This window comes from Siniperca chuatsi, linkage group LG2, assembly GCF_020085105.1.
Source record: "Siniperca chuatsi isolate FFG_IHB_CAS linkage group LG2, ASM2008510v1, whole genome shotgun sequence".
Classification (NCBI taxonomy): domain Eukaryota; kingdom Metazoa; phylum Chordata; class Actinopteri; order Centrarchiformes; family Sinipercidae; genus Siniperca; species Siniperca chuatsi.
Window position 1 is genome coordinate 15,694,545 of NC_058043.1, and position 22,462 is coordinate 15,717,006.

At 38.2% G+C, this 22,462-nt stretch overlaps 1 protein-coding gene across 9 annotated transcripts in view; it reads right to left on the minus strand.

Moving 5' to 3' along the window:
• Positions 1-299: 299 nt before the first annotated feature.
• The window catches only part of slc38a3b (solute carrier family 38 member 3b), a 30,046-nt gene continuing 7,883 nt past the window's right edge, over positions 300-22,462 (minus strand). For 7 of the 9 annotated variants that reach the window (XM_044211060.1, XM_044211051.1, XM_044211041.1 and 4 more), the window contains 16 exons: positions 19,370-19,551; positions 18,961-18,981; positions 18,702-18,783; positions 18,476-18,591; positions 14,771-14,844; positions 12,867-12,959; positions 11,840-11,921; positions 8,734-8,816; positions 7,726-7,784; positions 7,188-7,361; positions 6,933-7,012; positions 6,744-6,844; positions 5,854-5,978; positions 5,618-5,762; positions 3,998-4,101; positions 300-3,859 (listed from right to left, as the gene is read on the minus strand). In XM_044211060.1, the coding sequence (XP_044066995.1) occupies positions 3,755-3,859; positions 3,998-4,101; positions 5,618-5,762; positions 5,854-5,978; positions 6,744-6,844; positions 6,933-7,012; positions 7,188-7,361; positions 7,726-7,784; positions 8,734-8,816; positions 11,840-11,921; positions 12,867-12,959; positions 14,771-14,844; positions 18,476-18,591; positions 18,702-18,783; positions 18,961-18,981; positions 19,370-19,476 (1,551 nt within the window). In that variant the 5' untranslated portion in view covers positions 19,477-19,551 and the 3' untranslated portion in view covers positions 300-3,754. Of the gene's footprint in view, positions 3,860-3,997; positions 4,102-5,617; positions 5,763-5,853; positions 5,979-6,743; positions 6,845-6,932; positions 7,013-7,187; positions 7,362-7,725; positions 7,785-8,733; positions 8,817-11,839; positions 11,922-12,866; positions 12,960-14,770; positions 14,845-18,475; positions 18,592-18,701; positions 18,784-18,960; positions 18,982-19,369; positions 19,552-22,462 lie in introns of those variants that run through there. The other 2 variants (XM_044211069.1, XM_044211078.1) reach the window with 2 other exon arrangements.

Here is a 22,462-nt window from a genome sequence, read left to right on the forward strand (position 1 = left end):
GCCTTGACAGATGCGATAAGAACACTGGCCAGGGAAAGATAAACTCTTAAACCATGTACAAAAATAAGTGTGTGTGTGTTTGGGGATGAAGATGTTCCTACGGTGATCAAATGCGTAAATGTCTTTTAAAAATCTAAAATCCATTAAATGGCATATAAATTAATAGCAACACAAAAAATCCAAATGATTGAAGTTGGGCTGATTTGTACATTTGCACTTAAACATAATAACCAGAAATAAGTGCTGCTTAAATAAGAATTAGCTTCAGTTAAGGGGAAATGATGACAACAGAGACGATGTAAAAACATCTACAATTATTTTATTGCCAAACTAAAACTGTCCCTGCTATTTACACTTTACAAGCTACTGTAAATATGCATCAAATATAAAAGGTTTACATTTATATACATTATTTATATAAAGCCACGTCTTCATAAAATTTCCAAAATTCATATACCTTATTGTTATTTTATATTCGTGTCATTTCCATAGATTTACATCTTGAACAACAGCTATAATAAAATATCACATAGATTTGTTTAGGTAGGCTACATGAAAAATGCATATTTGATATACTGGTATTAAAACTTTTTAAAAGCTAAAGGTACTTCAAAGCAGTAGGTAGTCAGTTGTTATTTTGGCATGATCCCTTAAAGTGAAGAAAAACTCTGTTCACTAAATATGAAAAAAAAACAACAACTTTCATTTACACCACAACAACCACTGCAAATGCATGTGGAAAGCAAAGGACGGTGGTTGATACGTTCTCAAAATATTTCCTCTGCTGTTGTTCATAATTTATCTGTAAAAATCAGGGATAAAAACTGCTAAAACAAACACAAAACAGAGAAATATATAAATAAAATTACAGAAGTGTTGATTTACACAGGACTTTTCCGAAGCCTGAGAGTTGTGATACGGTATAAAACCATCTTTGGGTAAGAGCAGCATGTATATGTTATAATATTTCTCTGAGTTTTTTTCCAGGTTTAAAGTGTGCTGTTTTTAAACGTGTTAATTTGGAATCTATATAATGAAATGCTCCTGTATTCTGTAAAAATTTTATTTATATGCAGGTTGTCAGTGCTATTGGGGGATGCAAAAGTCACCTGAAGAATTACTGATCCATCAGCATCCCTAAATTAAACTCAAAATGATTGTGTCTCCACTGACAGGACATCACAACAGTAATGTTTGAAACATTATTTCATGTAGCATCTTTTAAGAAGGGCTTCATAATACTAATATAACATAATACCTATAGCACAGAATGAGACTTCACTACACTTCACTTTAAGATGCCAAGTACAGTTTTACAATAACATCTATGTATGACAAGTGTCAGCAGGAAAATCTGTTACTGTGCAGTTCACTACACCAACTACAGGACAGACTGGACATAACAGCATGCAAAACATTAACCTCAAGTCTAAATAGTCAACAAGGGGGAAAGCAGATCAAAATACTACAAACCAGTACAGCAAAGATGTTACGACAGAATCAAAAAAGCATAATACATCTTCAAATTAATAAAATTAACTTGTTAAACTCTGCCAGACCCACCAGCGGGTTCATCTTTACAAATTCATGCTGTTTGGCCAGGCATTGTTCAAACCCACAGAGCTTGGGTGGGTTCACCCAAATTATTAAAAAAATAAACCTAACTTACCCTTAGTGTAGCTAGGTGTCTAGCCAAGATAGTGTTTGGTTTCATTTACATAGGTTTTAAGATATGTACATTGCTTAGGTGTACACATAATTTTGTATATAGAGTATCTCAGAACCTGGGCAACCAAAACTACCTGCATGGCTAGATACCACATTTTCTCACTTACTAGAGGAAAGTGGAGTCTCTGCTGGTTGTGAGACAACAGGTTAAATAAACCAGATATAAAGTGTTTATTAGGGAGCTTTAGAGGTGCTGGTAGGCTGATTTTTTTTTTTAACCTTGGACAGAGCCCAGCTAGCTGTTTCCCCCTGCTTCCAGTCTTTATTCTAACCACCTCCTGGCTGTAGTTGTACATTACACACACATCTGAAAGTGGTATCAATTTTCTCCTCTAAAGCTCAGCAAGAAATTGAACAAGGGTATTTCCCAAAATGTCAAACTATTCCTTTCATTTGAGTTTCCAGAGCAGCCTTGAAAAACATGGCATCTTGGGTTTGACTTTTCACTCAATGTGGGCATCATAAAACATGTTCAGAATACAGAATATGTGATAACATACAGTGTGGAAAAAGTGATTTCTGAATTTATAAAAACTTAATGAGAAGTTTAAAGGGGATATCAAGAATTTAAGAAACTAATGAGCTAGATTCAAAGGTGAACTGTTGGGGTAAACTTGAACTGTACTTGGTATATATTGAAGGTCACAGCTTGGCATATATGTGCTAAAAGTAAGAGGTATTAAATCCTAAAATAAAGCTTTTTGTATTTATGAAGCATTTAAAATATTATCAATCGTAACACCTTCCACCATCTATATTCTGTACGCTAAAACAAAAAACTGATATCATACATAATGTATTTGAATCATTATCTTCATCATATACAGTAGTTAAATATAGTCCATTTGAAATTATGACACAGATATACTGTAGTAGCTGAATAAATATACACTCCTGTAGGGCTGCACAATTAATCGAAATGTTATCGAAAACGCAATAAGTGCAATATCCAAATTGCAGAAGCTGTAGTTTTTTGATTAAGGTAAAATGTGGGACAAAACAGCATTATTATGAAGTAGTGTAGTGCTGCAGAGATGTCCTGGCCTACAAATCTTGTTCTCCAGAAGTAAGAAACAACAAATGTCAAATCATGATCATGATTTTAATAGTTTTTTTCTGTGAAAATGAAAATTGTGATGCAAAAAGATCATTCCCACTAATTGCGAATCATATCGCAATCGCAATATCTGTAAAAATAATCACAATATGATTTTCTTTACCATATCGTGCAGCCCTACACTCCTGTTTTTACTGTAAGTTTGTGTGCTGTTCCAAATGCTAAAAGGCACCAGGGTTTCTGAAGAAAGTTAGCTGATCTGGAACAAAAGCTTAGACTGTATGATACACGACATAACAACTCTGACAGATCTTGAAATGAAATGTCACCTGCACTCTGAGGCTTTAACTTCCTTTTTTGTCTTATATTGCACCATGATGAAGAGTTGAGAGTGCTGCTGGATCTGGGTGAGATCATCTGACTGTCCTCTTTTGTGCATCTCATGGAATATAACTATTTGTGTAAAAATAACTTCTGAGTTATTTGACCATTTAACGTGTTTATCTTGATGCCTTCCTGTCTTCAGCCTAACAGACAATCACGCTTTCTTTTTCTGTACAGTGCAAGCTGCAGTTGTTTGTGTGTAAATAAAGAGGAAGCAACAAGAAAAAAAGTCCATCATGGATGGACTTAGTTGCACTAACAGATGGTAATAAAAAAAGACCCTGTTCAGTCCTGATTATTCATAAAAATTGCATTAACATTGCACTACGTTAAAATGAATTATAGAACATCATTATGAAAGGATTTTGTTCAGATATGTGTTAAGTTACAGTCATTTAATTTAACTTGATCAATACCAGTGTGATTCCAACCAACATACTATACTGTATATTTTGTACTGTTAACAAAACCCCAGGCTCTGTGCTGGGCAGCCCTGTAGTGTGTTCCCACTGAGGTGAAAGGGCTCCCTTTATATTGACAAGTTCTCTTCCCCCTTTCCAAAGCTCACACACACTGAAGCAGTGTCTAGTGGCCTCCGGCAGCATGGCCACCCCCTGTTGTCCAGTCGATGAATATGAAGCTCAGACTCATTACCATGAAGGAGACACCCAACGCAGCAAAACAGGCAGCCTAAGAATGAAGAAAAACAGCTTAATGATCAAAAACTACTGTATGCAGAATACACCATGATAAAAGCCTGTATCACACAGGATAATCACCAAATTAGCATAATGAATGATTGAAGGAAAAAAGATTTCAAGGCCTCACCAGTATCTTAGGTGTAGAGTTCATGGGTTCGTCGTCTTTGGGAACGATGCGGATGTAAAAGACAGCAGGGAAGATGAAAATGAGGCAGGGAGCCGACGTGGCACCTGTAAAGAGAAAGAGCTGGTTAAAAACAAAGCATACAACACTACACAGAAAGCTTTATTGAATGCAGTTACATAAAGACGAAACACACAGTTTTCATTTATTGTCTCTGACAAATACACAGATTTTTTAAAAGGTGCAGATCTGTTTTCAACAATATTTTCAGCATCCTTGTGCATCATGTACTGTGTTTAACTTGTTACAGAAACCATATGACAGATTTCTAAGGGTAAAAACATTCTTGATAAATGTGGGTTATAATATTTATAATATTATTCAAATAACTATTTATGGGACTGTGTCCCAAGACAGTGTGCTTTATATATATATATATATATATATATATATATATATATATATATATGTAAAGCACACTGTCTTGGGACACAGTCCCGTAAATAGCTCTTTATCTCTTTATCTTTATCTTCTTCAGGGGTCATCGAGGTATAAAGCAAAGTCTAAAGCACCAAAAATATTTTATGATTGTTCAATACAGTTTACAGTATACAAAGGCTCAATAAGTCTTCTGGTGATTAGAAAGTGAGGGGGGAAATAGGGAGAAAACACAATGAGCTGCCTTATGCATTCCTCTGAGTAAAAACAAAAAAATTGCTTTGCAAATGATATTTTCATTCAGATTTTTGTATTATTGTTTTTTGTTTAACGTCACCTGTTTTTCAACTCAAAATTAACACAGATAAATCCCGTGATTGTGAGCCCTAAAAATATACAAAGGATGTTACAAACAGCTCCATACATTGCGTCATCTGATTTTTTCTTCTGTTTCTGTACATTCACATGCATTTAAGTGAGCTCTGTGCGTACTCCCACATGTGTACTTAAATGCATGCACGTTTGTCAAAGCAGAATCTGTTGCCAAGATGCCCTTGGCGGCCTTTTAACTGTAACCTTTTCAACTTTCATCTCTAACCTGTGAAACATGACTGCCGATCTGAGAACAGAGCGTGACAATAATATTGACTCAGGTCGTCAGTTTGTCCGTGAGCAAACATGCACTGGTCACGTTTTTTAGTTTTGCTTTTAACGTTTTTTGTCTCAGGAAGTTGAAAGCTTGAAACACAACAGACGCTGTCATGCCAAACAGGAGGATTCAGTCTGTAAACAGAGACAGAATAAGTAACCCATAAACACATCATATGTAGAATATAGTCAAATAAATCCAGACAAGTAGATAAATAAGACCAGGAGGAAACATTAAATGCTGTTTTTAATGATTTTTCTTAGTTTTACTTACTTACTGTAGTTATTATGTAGGACAGTATGTTTGCTACTAGTCCACAACTTTTAAGCGTGTCATGGTGATGATGGTTCTTGGGCAGTCCTCCTTAAAAATATTTGTCTTAACATTAACAGGAGGAGCTAATAAGGCCTGTGGTGATATTTGAATCTTTGCCTCAGAAGTGCCTTGTCCAGTATTTTGATTCATAGATAACCAACCAGAACATCCCTATGATACCTTTGTATCTATTTCAGCTTTATGTTCAGTGCTATACTAACCAATGATGCCGAAGATGCCCAGAATGTTAGGAGCGAATATCACCAGCATGTTGATGAAGGTGAGCAGAATGAGAGCAATGGCAATGTGACGCAACCAGTTGAAAGACTTGGTGGGGAATAGCATCTGCTGGATGGCTCTACGTACCTGTGGACAGACACAGACAGAGGAAATATACCACAATATACTGTATATAATATTCATTGATCGTCACAGGGAACAAAAACAACAAACTCACAGGGAACAACACAATAGGGACGGTCAGTGTTACAGCTGTGAGGACAGCTACTCGCACACACAGGATCAGAGTGTCGTAAGGGTCAATCCGGCTATAAGTGTGCAGCAGTTCAGGCTCCACATTGCCTATAGAAATATAAAGAAAAAATACCTTATTAATAAAGTTTTGTGAACGTTATTCAGTAATAATGCCTTCTAGCACTGGACAGCATATTGTCACCACAAGAGGGAGCTTGGGCTCTACGTGTAGGAAGAGAAGCAACTACTGTACCAGGCTCTATTTTTCTTCAATACAGAGAAATACTAACCATGAATACTGCATATCATTATATCACTGGGAAATACTAAACATACAGTGAATTACAACCATAGATTAGAACATTTGTTAATCTGAAAATGGTGATTAAATATTCGATCTATTTGCTGCCACTGTATTTTGCCACAAAACATATTCGGGTATTTTTAAAAGTTGCATTCGGGCAACATTTTTTTGTAAACTTGTTAATGTCTTATTAGCTTAAATCACAAATTAGAGATACAATTGATAGCAGAATCCCCTCATCACAATTGTCATGTGAGATTTCTGGATAATGGTGTCTTCAAAGCAGTTATTCCCCACTGCCAAATGGAATAATTTGCATGGTGAAACTTTAACATTGTAAGATACAGAAACCAGCAAAACAAAGGCTTTTTAATTCACCTTGAACTATTATTTTTTCTCTCAGTTCTACTGCCTCTAAGCCAAAGAAGCACTCCTTTTGCTTTACTGTGTATCTTTTGACAATAAGAAATATCTATCAATGCACTGATTTTTGCATAAACATCTGTATTTTTCCACTGTTACTGTAAACACAAACTCCAGAAAAAAATACCTGGGACAACTGCTCTCACCTTTAAAGGTCAGGTAACCAAAGAGAGCTGCAAGAAAGTACATGCTGTACATGACAAAGATGGAGATGTTGGACACCTTCTGCATCCTCTTCTTTGTTGGACTAAAATCAGAGAGTTGAAAGTTATGTGAATGCCACATTCTGCACTGACATGTTATTAAATATTGCAAGTGACAGAGGAGTGACTCACTTGCGGAGCTCAGTGTAGATGGGGAGGACCTCAGGGTGGCAAACAAATGCGAAAGCCAAGATGGGAATGGTGTATGCTGTCTGTGAAGAACACATAAACACGTGGCTTTCTATGATTCGCAGTGCAACCGAGCTTCCCAAAATAAGCGTGGGAACTCAGGCTAGCGAGTACACCTGTAGACTTCATTGCTTGTGGCTTTAATGTTCAAAAACGATCCAGATAAGCGGGCTGTATCTTCACCTCACCGCTGCCTACCTGTGAGTTGATGGTGAACATGCGTGGGGAGCATTGGGAGTCATCGTCCTCATGAACCAAACCATTGTTATACTCTTGGCCGTGGCTTGAGACATTCATGCTGAGGTGGGCAGCTGTACTGTTGGCTGAGAACTCCTCGAATGGGCAAGTAATCTGAAACTTCTTATAGATAACCTGCAGAGAGAAAAAAGCAGGGGTTTAATGAAAGAAAAGACGTAAGGATGAGGGGATGTGACAGTCAATAAACAAGGGATCTCAACAATCACTGCCAAGCTCAAAAAAGCCATTTCACATCAGATTAGTGTGACTCAGCCTGTAAGTACTTAGGTTTTACTCTCAACCTTTGATGTGTCTAAACAGGTCTTAGGCCTTATCAAACATAACCACATACCACTGAAAACAGAGATAAGGGTGGGAAAGAGACGGAGGTGGGAAAGTTAATAAAATGTGTGCCAAGATGACAAATGCCAGAACAAATGTGGCTCCTTGTGAAGAGTCACTGTGATGATGTGCCACTATGTGAGTTGGACCAACTTACAGCGCTGAGAAAAAACACCATACAGCTGAGAGAAAATCCGCTGGTATAGCCAAGGTAACCTAAAAATAAAGCAGAAGAGACCGTTAATGTAACAGAGCCCTTAGATGGAACTGGTCCATTTTGCCTTCATGTGTTGTTTGGGACTACTGTAAGTTGTATTAGTTACACAAGAAGTCCAAAAAGTTTACTGTCAGAAGGTTTCCTACTGTTCTGTAAATGAGGCCTCTGCAAAAAAACACCCCAGAAATGCCCCATCAGAATGACCTGGACCAGAAAGAGCATGTTTATTTCTTGTATTAATGAATAGCTCAGACTGGAATAGAGGGTGTGATATCTCAGGGAAAATTATGTCTAATTGAGCACCTGCTGTTTCAACTGCCAGTGGTGGGGTAAAGACACACTAATTGCTTGACTTTAAGGTAACTGTGTCAAAATGACATTATCTAAATTGGCTCAAAGTGAAAAGAAAACAATCTTAATTAACTTAAGTCCTAAAGATAGAAAATGTTTTGTAAAAAGAATTTGGAAAACATACAGTGTGTGCTGGGTAAGCATATTGGAGTTAAATGTAAAATGCTTTGTAATACAGTGAAAAAGAGCAAAACTACTTCAGATTAATTAAGGATCCAAAAGTTGTAACAGGCTTCGTAACCAGCTTGAGTAAAAACAGAGGAACACGTATTTTTTTTTCTTTTCTTGCCAGAGATGGGCTTCCATAGAAACTAGGTCCCAGTGGTTGAAATGGAGGTGAAGATCCTAAAAGTTCCTTAAAAGGTTCCTGGAAAAGTTCCTCTGGCGAAAAGAACCACAAATGTGTCCACTGCTTGCAGCGTGAATACATGACAAAAGTATAACAGTTACAGCCAGATACACAGATGATTTACCTCATTCACACCAGTTGCAATAGACTAATAGTTATTTGTGGTAGATAAAAATGTCTCAAACAATTTGGGTGAATGAATTATTATTATTATATTATTAACATTATTATGTATTAGTTCTACTCACCGAGCTGTTTCATTAAAGCTAGGGGCAGGATGATACTGGCAGAGACCATGATGACCAGGTAGTTTCCATTCAAGTACCACAGACTGTTTGGAGAAAAACCTAGTTTACTTTGGTGAGCTCAGTATTTCAAACATTGGCACAGAGACACAGTACACAGAGAGACAGAGATGAAAATAGAGTGGAAAGTGTAGATGGTAAATTGTTTTACAGATTTAGTGAACCTGTTGGTACTGCTTTTTCACATAGTCTGAGAGCACTTGTTTGAACAACATAAGGTTGTTAAAAATCTACTAGTCCAAATGGTTGATGTGTTGCGTTTTGCCAGACCAACAACAACCTGCTGGGAACATTCTTGGAAAAAACGTGTCTGCTTATGTTGCTCTCCACAGACGTACTGGAATAGACTGTTGCGTAACTCTGATGATTTATGTGACAGTTCACAGTTGCAGAAAAGGAAAAGACATAGTGGAGCCTAAAGAACACAGCACAGAAGATGTCAGTAAATATTACCAATGTTCCGTCACTCCTTTGCCATTTCTCTCACTTTCTTTCTCTCTTTCTTCTCTATTACTCCATACCATAACACCCCGAAATAGTTTCCATCTTAAAGGCATTGCTTAAACGGTTTTGGATCAAAGCTAAAACACATGTGAGGTTGGAATGACCAATCTTAGCCCAGCTTCCCCTTCAATCCAATGGGGGACCATGCTGCTGTATCATCATCTGCTATATGTAGGCACCACAAGTCCCCCCATTAAACAACCCTCCTGTGAATGCCCTTCATAAAACATAACTCTCTCATATAAACTAAAAAGCCAACATGACATGTATTTGCGTTCTTAACACATGTGGAAATGTTGGTGCTGGGTTGCAGTCGGAGGTCTGACTGGCTCCGTGTCATGATGTTCTATGTTGAGTGATTGCTTATAGTATATGGTTAAACAGCTTGTTTATTGTCATGTGAATAGACTTGTGTATGTCCTTGAGGTGGGAAACCACCAGTTTACTTAATGGTGTAGAAAAGACAAAGTCTCCTTGCATGTCTCGATCAGGAAAACAAATATAAACTGGGGGCAGTGATAATTCTCAAACATTAGTAGCTGTAGGCCTGAGAATAGCACCAGCAACAGGATGCTTATAGAAATGACTGTCGAACCATTAAAGACTGTCTTCTAAATCCTGTGTATAGAACGGTCTTTGTGTCCTACAGCCCCCTTTTAAGCTGCTAAGCCTGTTATTCTTAACCCTCTGATCGAGCCGCAACCAGTCAGATCAGCTGTCTGCCATGTCCCTACTGTGATCTATGAGACTAGCCCTGTGTGTGTGTGTACACGCATGTGGGTGTGTGAAGGAGTCCCTTGAAAGCTGGGGAAGTCGCATAAATCACAGGTCATGTCCTCTTTGGACTTTTGGTCAGTAGGTCATTTTAGACGATCAGCTTTCACATGTGAGTTAAAATGTGGCCGCTGCGAATCCTGAGCTGTTTAGGACAAGTCCAAGTCAAATGTCAAGTCAATCGAGACCAAGCCAAATCAAGTTTTGCATTTAAACATTTTGCTATGAAAAATGTGTTAATAGCTGAGACAGAGTGTTTGCCATACATAGACCTAATAATTAAATATGTAAGCTGTGTGGTTAAGAAAGTCCTGCCTAGCACTATTTTTTTTTCTTTCTTTTGTTCAGTATTTTACCACATCAATGATATTAGCTTGTGATATTACATTATTACAGAAATATTAACAATGTCATATGTGTTGGCTGTAACTGTAAATGTCCCTATCAGCACATATTTTGGTCACAATTCTTTAATAACCAAATTTAGGGGATCCTATGTTTATTTTAAAAAACAAGCATTGGCAAATACATCACTCCCAAGTTTTTTAAATCCTCAAATATTGGTATTGGTATATTAGTAACAGCACCAAAAATCTAGTATCAGTTGGGCCCAAGTCTTTATGCAGTCAAGTCCAAGTCAAGTCTCTCAAGTCCAAATATCTGACCTTCTCTTTGTGTGACCATGCTAATACTCCACTGCAAACCCCCAGCCCCACCACCCACCCGCTCCTCATTCCACTCTGTTCTCCTGACGCCATGGATCTGAACAGCAAGAGGCGCGTTGAGTGGAAACGAACAGTATGTGTTTCAGTTGGTTGAGAGCTAGCCCTGAGATGACCTGTCCTTTTGCTTAGCCTCGGAATTTGCACCCATGTTACACCACCTGCTGCTGTCATTTGTGTGTGTGTTTGTGTGTGTGTGCGCGTGCGTGCGAGTGTGCGTGGGACACAGAGAGCAAGTCATAATGCTTCATGCGTCAATTTTGATTGTAGCTAAGCCTCTGACCCTGACACAAATACACACAAACACAGATATAAGTATTAGTCCATCCCACTCCAACATTAATCAATGATAATGGGTAATGACATGCCCTTCAGAAGGCTTAGTACTGCATGTAAGAGTTTTCTAAAGGACATGGCATAAAAATGGAAAAACACTAAACTAGACAACAGTAGGACAATATAGAAGCAGGTCAGGCCACATGCTTGAATGGATATCAAGTGTAGAGGTTGTTTAACACAAATTATGCTGTGTGTTGTGTATTGCATTGAATGTAACATCCCTAAGAGGACTGTCAGAATCTCCAATATGTAAAACACAAGGTTGAGAAGGGTTGCTGACATTTCTGATGTTTTAAGAGGGGCGGCTACAGTCGCTGCGATCCCTTTCGAGCACGAGGTTTGTTTTTAGATTGGAACAGGCAGCTGGAATCCACTTCAGTCCTCCATGGCCTTATGCAGAGCGTCTGTGGCATGACTCTGACGTGAACACTGCTTACCTCCCCGAGCTGACAGCACTGAGGGTTTATGTTGAGTGTATACATAACTGACAGATAGTACCCCAACCATGGGCCACCTGTTGCTAAGCCAATTATAAGCTGTCATTCTCATCCCACCCCCACACTGACTGAATCAATGAATGGTGAAAACTGAAATATTTGCTGCCCACATTGTCTGCCAGGCCCCTTGAACCTCACACACAGCTCTAGGGCAACAGCAGGCAGGAGTCACATGCCTTTCACTAACAGCACTTAAATGATATGAATACTCACTCAGAGTTGGGATCTTCCTTCAGGAAAGCTTGGATGACCAGTGGTAACTCTGATTTAACAATGTACAGGTAGCTGGACATAGCTGTAACAAACGAGACAGAGGAAATGTAGGGTGAAAGTACACTGGCATAGTGAACAAACACATCAGTTAAGCCATGTCACGAGAAAACGTATCACATTATGTTTGTGTAAGTGACAGAGCAGTAGTTACTAGTGAGGAGACACTGAGATCATGTACTTGTGTTTTAGCAACCTGGAGGAGGTTACTTTCTACAATAAAAAAAAAAATGAACATATGGTGGTAGTGCGTTAGACGATTAATCATTTCAGTAATTTGTCAAGCAAAAATACCATACATATAGTTCCAGCTTCTCCAATGGGAGTAAACTGACTGACTTTGGGTTTTGGACTTTGGGCGGACAAAACAAACAATTTAATTGCATCCTCTTAGACTTCAGGGAATTGTTATAGGTATTGTTCACTTTTTTTCTGACATTTTATAAACCAAACAATTAATTAATAAAATATTCTTTAGTTGTAGACCTAAAACTTACAGAAAATACAATTGAGCAAAAAAGATTTAACATGTATAAATAAAATATAAAGACTCCAATTCATGTGTAGTTATTGCACCTACTTGGGGCTTATGAAAACCCTTGCATTCAGTCTTTGAGCATTACAAAGTTAACTTATCGTGCTGTTGAATGAACTAATGACAGTCTAATGTGTATCCATAGAACTTTGGTCAGAAACAGCCAGCCATACATGCCAGCCATGTTCAGTGAGTGGGAGGAACTCTTGTCAATGCCACATCTCCTGATCTTTGCTCTTAATACATCCCCATATTCTATTAAAGGGACATATATCCAAAAACAAAAGCCAAAGTAATGCTAGTGGTTTAAGTAAATATAGTTTTGTGTGTGTGTGGTTGGGTAAGGGGGATATAAACTCTAAGCAGTGTAATGGTGTATAATTCATGTTTTCTGCTACAGAACACATTTATCACTAAGTCACATTGGCTCCTCACCTCCAATATTCTGCAGGGTGATTGCTATACCAGCAGCCATTTTTCCAGGAGTACCAAAGGCCTTGTACCCCAGCTGTTCATAAGCTCGAATTCCTGTAAGCAGATTACAAACAATAATATTCACTCAATTATGTTTGCTGAGATGTCCTTCTTAGCAACACAATGAAATACTTTCAAAAAATAGAATAGAATAGAATAAAATGATTGTACATCTGTGATTGGTGGGTAAAGAACCATTTGTAATTTTAAATCCACCTCCATTTTGTCAGTGCCGAAACACTCTAGTCCAACGTGCCTGAACGACTACTGCCCTATAGCACTCACACCCATTGTTATGAAGTGCTTTGAGCGGCTGGTCCTGGCACACCTAAAGGATTTCCTCCCATCAACACTGGACCCATACCAGTTTGCCTTCCACAGCAACAGAAGCACAGAAGATGGAGTCTCCATGGCACTCCACTCTGTACTCACACACTTTGACAATAAGAACACTTAAGCACGAATGCTGTTTGTTGACTTCAGCTCTACATTCAACACTGTCATCCCTTCCAAGTTAATCCAAACTTGGAAACCTGGGCATTAACACCTCCATTTGCAATTAGATTATGGACTTCCTGACAAACAGACCTCAGCTTGTTAGGTCAGGCCATAACTGCTCCGCCACCATCACACTCAACACTGGCGTACCACAGGGCTGTGTGCTGAGCCCCTTCTTCTACTCCCTATTCACACTCAACTGATGGCCTGTACATGGATCTAATGCCATCATCAAGTTTGCAGACAATACTACGGTGATTGGTCTCATCAGCAACAACGATGAGACTGCCTACAGGGAGGAGGTCCGGCACCTGGCCACATGGTGCTCTGACAATAACTTGCTCCTTAACACCTCCAAGACAAAGGAGCTCATCGTGGACTTCAAGAAGGAGAGAGGAGGCACACATGACCCAATCCACATTAACGGAATGGCTGTTGAGCGTGTCTCCAGCTTCAAGTTCCTGGGGACCCATATTTTGGAGAACCTGTCCTGGACCACCAACACCTCCTGCCTGGTCAAGAAGGCTCACCAGCGCCTCTTCTTCCTGAGGATACTGCAGAAGAACCAACTGTCCTAGAGACTGTTCTTTCCCCTGCCTTCCAGCAGGTGCCTCAGGTAGCTCCAGACAAGGACCAGCAGACTAAGAAACAGCTTTTTTCCCAGAGCTGTCTTCCTACTGAACTCTGCCCCCCGGTGATTCCACTGTCCCCTCATATACCTTAACTTTAAATGCTGCTATATTGTTTTTGCTGCTGCTAAATTGTTTTGCTACATGTACCACATGTTCATTTGCACTACCGGACTATTTATTTATACATATACTGCATCATTTGCACTCCAGTACTATGTACTAAATACTGCAATAACTCATCTACTGCACTGTTATTTCTGTCCATAATTTGCACTACTTAATATTCATTGCACTACTGTTCTGCCCAGTCCAATTCATTATTGTACATATCCATCAGTATACTTCTGTTTATAGTAATGCCATCTGTATATAATGTCCATAGTACCACTTGTAAAATATTTTCATAATATTGCTCTATCCTGCACTTGCTTATTGCACTTCTGGTTAGACCTAAACTGCATTTTGTTGCCTTGTACTTGTACATGTGTAATGACAATAAAGTTGAATCGAATCTAATTTAGATTCATTTGCTAGAAGGCGAGCAATGGTTTCTTATTTTGACTAAATGTTTAACTGGATCAGATTTCTTCGTAACTTTGGTTTAATCTGGTATCCAGAAGTAGCAGAACTGTTGGACTTTCAAGTCTGCATATAATTTTGATAACATAACTGTACACTATAATATATAGCTAAACTATTTCCTTACAAAAGGCCGAGACGTGACACAAGGCTTACCCACAATGCCAGAGGATTTGAGCAGCAGATGAATGGAGTAAGATGACAAGGCTGCTACTGCAGTCAGAAGAAACCTGTGACACAATACAGAAGGGGAAGTCATATACTTGTACGTTATACCTTTATATATGTCAACCTTCTATTACACCAAATTCGATCCATCTGCATTAAGTCGTGACGTATTGTGCATGTTCTTAGATGTTAGCACCAATATGATAAAACGTATCTGCGCAATTTATTGTTTGATTTGATATTATGTATTAATGAGGGGCAAAACCTATTACATTATTGCGACACTATACCAACAGTTGAAACACATACAACAAACAAACAATACGAGGCATTCTTGAAATAGTAAGTCTTTTTATAATAGAATATAAATGTACTCATTGATAACCGGCCTACACATGGATGAAAACAATATTCCCCACAACCATTTTGTTTCTAAGACCTGCAGTGGTCCTCCTACAGAGGCACAGAACCCTGACCACGTCAGCACAGGCCTCTCAGGTCAGCATTCCTAATGGGTCAGAGGTCCCGAATCCATCACCTTTCTCAGACCTTTTCCCAGCATTTCTGTACACTTATGTATTTCTTGTATTTCTCCCTCTGGCCCAAGTCTTTAAGCAGAGGGATGGAGGCCGAGCCCTCAAATTCCACTGAAAAGTCATTGGCAGCGTTACAACGGCCGTGCAAACTGTCCAACCTCCCTCAACTCACAAACAAGCATTTATTTTACAGGTCTGCTTTGTATCTATTGAAAATGTCACATGTGGTGTGATGCCTTATCTAAATGAAGCAATACCCTCGTCTGGATCCTGATGCTCTGGTGAAATATTCAGCGAGGCACCAGGCTTTTCATGCCTGCTCTATTTCTGTGTCTCACTGGAAATATGTTGTTGAGGAATGAGCATGTCTATTTGTATCTCAGCTGGAGGATCAAGGGTTCTCTTGACACTACAGGCTATAATCTCCACCAGAACCACAATGAGGGAAATAAAGTTAGTAGTACAAAGAGGTGCCACTGAGGCAACAAGGACCAAACATTTATATGTATTAACTTTTATACGTGTAAAGATGTATGAACATGTTGTAATGAAAAACATTAGTGACTATAGGGTACATTTTTTAATACATGCAATGCAGTGTACTAGGAAGCTTGTATCAATGCTCGATTTATTTATAGTCTTATTTCACTTTTAATGAAGTGCTTATGTAGAGATATGAAGCCCACAAGAGCGTTGCACTTGAAATAATATATAATTAGGCTCATGTGCCTAGAAAGCTCTTGTGTTTGCTTTCTGGGAATTAAGCTTTTTAAATGTTTCTAACCTGTTACAGTTAAAAGAGCCGCATGTCTATTTTCCTATAGAAATCAGGGATTAAACAGATTTTAAAAAGCAGATTTTTGTTTAAAACAGACTAAAAGCAAGAAAAATAATGTATAATGACAAAAGGTTATAATGTAAAATAGAAAATAAGAAGTGAAGATGCAAATAAACACAACTGTAACCTATAATATTTTAGTACTGATGGTGTACTTGTCTATCTCAATAATAATCATGTTTATTTGCCAAGTCTGCCAATTTTTCCATTTAGAGTGATGCTACATCCTAAAGTTGAAACAGTTGGGTATTAAAAAAATAAATGTTGGTTGATCATTTTTATATAAAAGTAAAACTGCCTACACTATAAGATTTTGGTAGTCTTAAATCTTTGCAACAGCTAAACAACAAATCAACCCAAGCATGTTGGGGAGACACATTATCATCAACAGGGAAACCTCCACTCCAAATGCACAACTGTCTGCAAAGAGTTTTATTAAGTTTGAGGTCTGTTTGGTATTAACTCCTAATTACAAACATTTAACTACAGTCCAATGTGAATATGCCTCAGAATGTTCAGTATATGCTGAACTGGGCTTTTAGAAGAATTATAATAAAATGGTGTATGGTATGAATGGTATTTTCTTCATTAATTACATCATCACCATTAAGTCATGCTGTTAATCATGCTGGAGGATTATGTACTTTCATCTGATGACTCATCCAAACTCACAAGTCTATGTGAGTATGCGTTCCTGTGCGTTGGCCTTAGATACAAGCAGTTTACCAATTAATTTTTTTGGTTAACTTATAATATGCAAGTGCTGTTTATTGTACGTTTGAAATAAGTTGTTGTGGCAGCTGCAACCATGAACTGCACCATCAGTCAGTTCTTTTGTTTAACATCAGAAAGACACTTTTTTAAGGCCACTTTATTTTTCTGGATTCAGCACACGCAATTTAGTTCAATTAAATTAGGTGTAAACATAAAGTGTTAACTTTCCTGTCAGTGTCTTGTAGCTGACCATCCTCCAGACAACCTGGCAAAAGACTGAGCTGCTGCTATCAAGTAGATAGGGTTGGATAATTGGACTGTGCCATTCAGCCACAGCCAGAGGGGTGTTCTCAGGAGCCACTCCATCTATGGCACCCCTTAGGAATGTCTTCTCTCCCCTGCAATTAACTATGGACTGGCCAGCATAGACTATATATAATCCTGCAGTAGGAGAGGAAGACAGTGTATCTTGGTTAGAGGAACACTCACTAGGTTTTAACTAAGTTCTGTTTAGTTGTGCTATGTTTGAACTCCAGAGCAGTTCTGTTAAGTTTATATATAGTTATCTTTTTTGTATCACTTTTGCCTGGTTTTGTTGCCCATGTTAGGTTTTTGTAAATACTTTGGGTGAATAAAACCCTTATTGTTCCACCTTTACTTGCTTTCCAAGTTTTTATGCGTACCCTGGTCCTTCACAGTTGTTATGATATTGAAGACAGGTTGCTTTGAAAACTTGTAAATGAAACTGAAATGTCTCTTGCACCTACTGCTACGTAGCAATGATCCAGTTACATCAAACCAGTCACCATCTACATATAGTTATAATACCACTAACCCAATTACTAACAGGAATTTCATAGGAAATGGCCTGCAGCCTCCTTCAGAGGAGCTACTCTTTGATAGTTCTAGCATTGAACTGACTTCCTATTTCCACAGTTGAGGCTAATGCTGAGGCCACTCTCTATTCCAGTCTTGCTACTTGATCTCTGCAGTTACACAAACACAGACTATATGGTCAAGACAACCAGGGTCATGTTCTGACAGCAGCATTCTGCAAGGAGCAGCAGGAAGTAACGAGCAATCCAGATGCCTCACACAGGGTCTGGAGGTTTGGTTATTCCAGGCTATGGCCTTTCTGGGGTCTGTACATAGCAACACGGGCGGAGACAGGATCCTGAGAAAAAGGGTATGATCAGAGGTGGGCATGGGATTATTTTGATTAAATGACATGGGACCTGATATGTTACAAGATGCCATAACAAATACTAAATCACTCCTATAAGTAACCAGCACCACCCTGGCCCTTAATTTTACCACCAAAGCAGCCCACTCCTTAGCTGTAATTCCTCAGAAAGTACATTAGAGAGTCTCAGGATGCCATAGTGCTTTCAAGTGCATTCAACCATTTAACAGACTCCACGCTTCAGTGGAGTAGTACAGCTGTAGGTACATGACCACAGAAACACATCAATATGTTATGAAACTGACAACAATTCAGCACTGCACCCATTAACATAAGTGATTTTGTCTGTGTTTGAAGTGGGTAGATTCTAGCTTTTTTTTTTGCAAATGGCCACCAACTGATAAATATACTTATTTACTCACAAGAAGAGGAGTATGCCAGTGTTGGCCATGGCATAGGCCAACCCCAGGATTCCACTGCCCATAATAGCATTACCAAGGTTGAAGACAGACATGCCAAAAGAGGTCTTTCCTTCAAACTGGGGAAGGGGATGGGGTGGGGGGACATACAATAAATCTCCAATTTATTTCAACAAAAAACATAATGCTCTGTTGATTTGTGTCTGTAAACTTGGGCTTTTACACTTACATCTGTGAATCGTGTAGGTTTCTTTCCATCTGCAGTGGGCAAAAATTCCTCATTCTCCAGTCCTCCATCAGGATCATCAAATCTAGGGGGCAAATTTCTGACTGTTAATTGATGGTCTCTCTATATACCTCCGAAAACTATGCACATATCTGGTGTAGACAGTAGTTAAAATCTTAATTTTTTAATTTTTTTAATTATTATATGCATGAAAACAAATATGCAGTTGAAAAATCCTACATACAAATCTTCACAGACATACCTGACTGTTTGAGTGCCATTTCTGTATAAGGATCCACCCGGCAGGCAAAAAACAAGGTAAACATGCATTTTAAAAAAGCAAAGATTATGCAGGAAGTCAGTCATACTGACATATGTCGCTCACCACATCCGTAATGCTGGTAATTATTAATAGGAAACTCTTCATCATGTGGACAAAGGTAAATCTAACAGTCAAAAAGTCTGTTTTTAGCTTTTTTAGCTAACTTAAGAGTTTATTTACTTTAAATAATCCAGGATGTGGTTTGCGCACAAGTATAACTAATACAGAAAGACAAAAGGACTCAGTATAAAAAGTGCTTGACACATGCTGTGTTAAAATGGCATTACCAGTATGTAAGCGACAAAGGGCAGTCATTCGTCTGTGTTTAAAATAAAGGGAGGATACTCACTGATCCTCCTCTAGCAACATCTTCATCGGCACACCCACGTCATCTCCGAGGTCATGACTTTTCCCGTTGGATAAGATGTTCATCTCTGACTGAGCAGGTTCCATCATCCAAGTTGTAATTCTTTTTGGCTTGTATGTGTTCAATGAAGTCAATCCTTTAACGTCACTCAATATCTTGAATACCTTGGGCAGAGGGAGAAAGTACACAAATCACATACAGGTCTGTGGGTTTGTTTGTTTATGATACATTTTTCCATGAACTAACTGCAAACATCATTGATAATGTGCAGCACACTTTGAATGTTTAAACGCCCTGCAAACATGTTTTCTCAGTCAGCGTCTCACTGTGGTCGACGGTGTTCTATTTAAACACTTCTGCCAGAGTTCAAACAGTTTTGTTTTATTTACATAAAAGATTTTTGTATTTTTTGTATTGTCTCTGCTTTTCACACAGGGTTGACGTGGATTGGAAAAAGCTGATGTCACGAATTTCCGTGAACCAATCAGTATCTATCAATATTCTGTGGGGTTGTTTGCTTATGTTTCCACACCAATGTCAATAGAAGTTGTTCAAATCACACCTACAAAGCACTAATGTGGCATATTAGTTGAGTTTTTGAGTGTTAAGCTCTTAATAAATAATACATAGCAATGTCTGTATTTCAGTTTCTAATAGTATGGTAGGGATATAATAACTTCGGTTCACTATGACTTTTGGCGGCAAAGAAATGATGTATTGTAAAAAGGATAGGCACAATAATCAGTAGGTTCAGCCTACACCTCTTTGGTGTATTGCTTTATACATGATGCAGCAAAAGCAGCAATTTTGTTGACTGTAATTGCCTTTATATTGTTTTGCCTAATTGTAATAATTTACAATTAATTTTCAGTTTCAAAGAGTAGTATTATAGTCTATAAACTCAAGCAGAAATAGTTGATTTCGTAGCGTTTATGTACTGACATTGCAAGTTTCTGTAAACTGTAGCGATGACTCAGCTCTACTGTTGACACAGTGACTTCCAAATCCCAAGACCTGACCTCATTCACTCACTCACTGAATTTGTGCACTGAAACTTATGCAATACATACACCAACATGAATGCTACATAGCTGTAAATGATCACAGGCTGAGATTAAACACTGGAAAACAGGATACATTTTTGTGCTTTTCCAGAACTTCAGTACAGTGCAAAGCAAACAGGTCCAGATCACACGGTCAAAGGTCAAGGTCTATTTGAGTTTTTTTAAACTTTTGTTTGCTTTTGTCTTTAGCATAGTTGATGTCACCAGCCTGCAGCTTCTCAGTACTACTGCTCAGATCCCACGCAAGGACACAGGATCGAATATAAGCACAATGTCATCAAACAAAATGCTAAATCACTCACAACAACAGGCTTCAAATTACTGAGAAAGCGCTTTGCAAAACAGTTATTATTTTAGTACTATAATTATACATTTCAACAGTATTTTTCCTTAATGAGCATGGGGTTTTCTGTAACTGTGGTGTGAGGAGAAAGGAGGTATATCACAGGCAAACTATTAAGATAAGATATCATTGGGAAAATTCACATTACTCACATTTAGATTCACATTATTATTATATTATTAATTAAGAACTATTAATAACCTGCCATTGCCTCCCATGACCTCAGTGACACAAATGAATCCTCTTCTCTATTTCACAGTGTGAAATCAGAGAGACAATAGTGTGTTGTTATCTGCTTCCGTACAGCACCTCAGTTGTGTTCACAGTGTCCTCTCAGCCAGAAGATCACTGTTACTGCTATTCATACTGTACAGTTAAAAAGGGCCATTGATACCATGCCACTGCAGCTACAAATAAAATAACACACTAAACACAATTATCAAACCAAACTGTTCAAATCAAACTATGGACACCAATCTTATTTAAACCTAAAAAAATCATCTTACTTCAACAAGACCTTCCATTGCGTTATCTAGTGAGTCATTTTATTTGCCCAAAGTTAACATGTCCCTTAACGTAGCCACAAACATAAAAGCCCCTAATGTCAATACTTTCTGTTGCAACACCAGGCTTTGATAATGATCATTTCCAGAGAAGCTGAGAGCAAAAAATGTGATGCGTATGTCATTTTAAAATGAAGCTCATCACATCAAGAAACTGTTCAACTCTTCCCCTGTGAATTGCAGAGAATAACATTAATTTTACTCATGTGTCTGTTGTGGCACTGGTCCACAGGAGAATCCAATCGCTGTTTTTATTTTGTTCCTGAACAACCAGAAAACAGCAGATGAGCATGGGGCCACTCCATTTACAGTAAATACAGTTGGAGTCTCTTTATGGAGTCTCATGATGTTTGTGTCTCATACATATGTGTCATATCGGAGACTGTTACATTTCATTTCTGTCAATGGTGGTGAATGTTTGCTAATACAAGTTAAATTGTTCCTGGCGTGATATTTGTTTTCATTGCGTGGTATCAGTGAAGTTGATATTTTCGGGGTCTTTTTATACTTTATATAGCCTAAATTTTATGAGCCAGTGAGAAATACCTCAGTTTTGTCAAGGCAGGGGTCCTTAAAGACAGACAGAGGAAGTAAAAGCTGTGATACATATGTATTTAGCACAGGAAATCAAAGGAAAAACCTAAATCCAACCCTGAAAAATGATTTTTTTAAAAATTGCCTTTGAACAGTTTGAAAAGCTAAATCACACTCAAAGCCTTCTTCTTTTGCTGATAAAACTGTATGTAAACTTTATGCAGGGTCTGCTTTTCCTTTGCAAATGGATGTTTCTATTTGACTTGTTTGCTCGCTACTCTCAGTCAGAACAGGTCAAATATTTTTCTTATATTTCAAATAAAAATTTTGTGAAGGTCTTCTGAGTATCTATACTATTCTAAAATCACCACATAAAAGGTCTAAGGGTCTTTAATTTTCTGAATAATTTTCAAATAATTTCAATGAAGCTTCCTGGAAAGAAATATGTAATTTGTTAGACATTATATGGAAAACAGAGACAATACTCCTTTAATAGACTTCCAATGAATTAAATCCAATCAATTGCTAGCATAAGCCAGAGAATCAGTCAGTGCACAGGAGGTCAGCTAAA